Consider the following 1,177-nt stretch of genomic DNA (forward strand, 5'->3'; position numbering starts at 1 on the left):
AAGATACCTAAGTATGTACACTAAATTAATTTTAAATGTACCATTTGCCATAAAAAAATGATTGACATACTAAATATAGTAGGATTAGAAGATGCCACCAAAAAATATGACCTCAGATTTGGATTTTTCACAACTTTTTACATAGGAATCGACCATTTATTAATAATTTTTACCCATTTGCAACTGCTCCATTACATGTTCTATGGTTTCGCCTTTTTCTTTACATAGCCGACATTTGTCATCTGATATTGATTTAAAAATATATTTCTGATGGTTTTTCGTGGCAATAACACTGTCTTGAATAGCGGTAATGAATCCTTCTGTCTCTGGATATAACTCTCCTCTTCTCAAGTAAGCGATTGATTTCTCTTTATTGATATGTACTTCATCTATTAGTTGTGGATATTTGCCATGTAATCTGCGTAACGCAGGTTGCTTATTATTTCACCATTTATTGATATTCCTTTTTCATCTCCGTTTTCAAAGGCCTCGCTAAAGATGTTCTCAGAGTAGAGATTGACGTCTTATCAGTGATTATTTGTCTATCCCATAGCATTTTGAAATTGTTGTTTTCTATCACTGGTTCTGGATTGAATTTATAGTAGGGTTTTACATGACATTATTCTCTATAAAACGAGAACACCTATGGCCTGTGAACGACAATCCTTACCAGACTAGACGAACTGGACAAATACGAACAATACGGATACATAAATCTTTGACATGTAGACATTTTTCATACTTAGGACGGAAATTTTACAGTACTATACCTTTAGAACTAAAAATGCTGAAAGATCGACCTCTAATTCTTAAATATAAAACAAAGGAATGGTTAAAGTGTCAAAACTTTGAAATAAACACTTTTTTACCAATATCTTAAATTTAATACCTACATATATCTTCTTACTAATCTTATAAATCTTATTTGTGGGAAATATATATGTTTGGATAACAATAGATTAGATCACTGTTTTCGAAGAAAGGAATTTCTATTATTTATATTGTTTGTAACCCAACACCAGCCTAGCTGAAAGGGTTACAAAAACTTTCAATCAATATTATTATCATTTGAGCTAGAATCATAAGCATACTTTTTTTTTGTTCTATTATGTTATGAGTTCTGAGCTTGACTTATTAATAAATATTATGAAAGTATTTGCTTAAAAAAAAAAAAAAA

At 30.1% G+C, this 1,177-nt stretch overlaps 1 protein-coding gene across 1 annotated transcript in view; it reads right to left on the minus strand.

The window, feature by feature from the left end:
* Positions 1 to 280: 280 nt before the first annotated feature.
* LOC113467123 overlaps positions 281 to 1,177 on the minus strand; it is a 4,289-nt gene continuing 3,392 nt past the window's right edge. Inside the window, exon 2 of the mRNA XM_026823117.1 lies at positions 281 to 418. Within this exon, the coding sequence (XP_026678918.1) occupies positions 386 to 418 (33 nt within the window). The 3' untranslated portion in view covers positions 281 to 385. The remainder of the gene's footprint in view (positions 419 to 1,177) is intronic.

This window comes from Diaphorina citri, unplaced genomic scaffold, assembly GCF_000475195.1.
Source record: "Diaphorina citri unplaced genomic scaffold, Diaci psyllid genome assembly version 1.1 scaffold407, whole genome shotgun sequence".
In the NCBI taxonomy this organism is placed as follows: Eukaryota; Metazoa; Arthropoda; class Insecta; order Hemiptera; family Psyllidae; genus Diaphorina; species Diaphorina citri.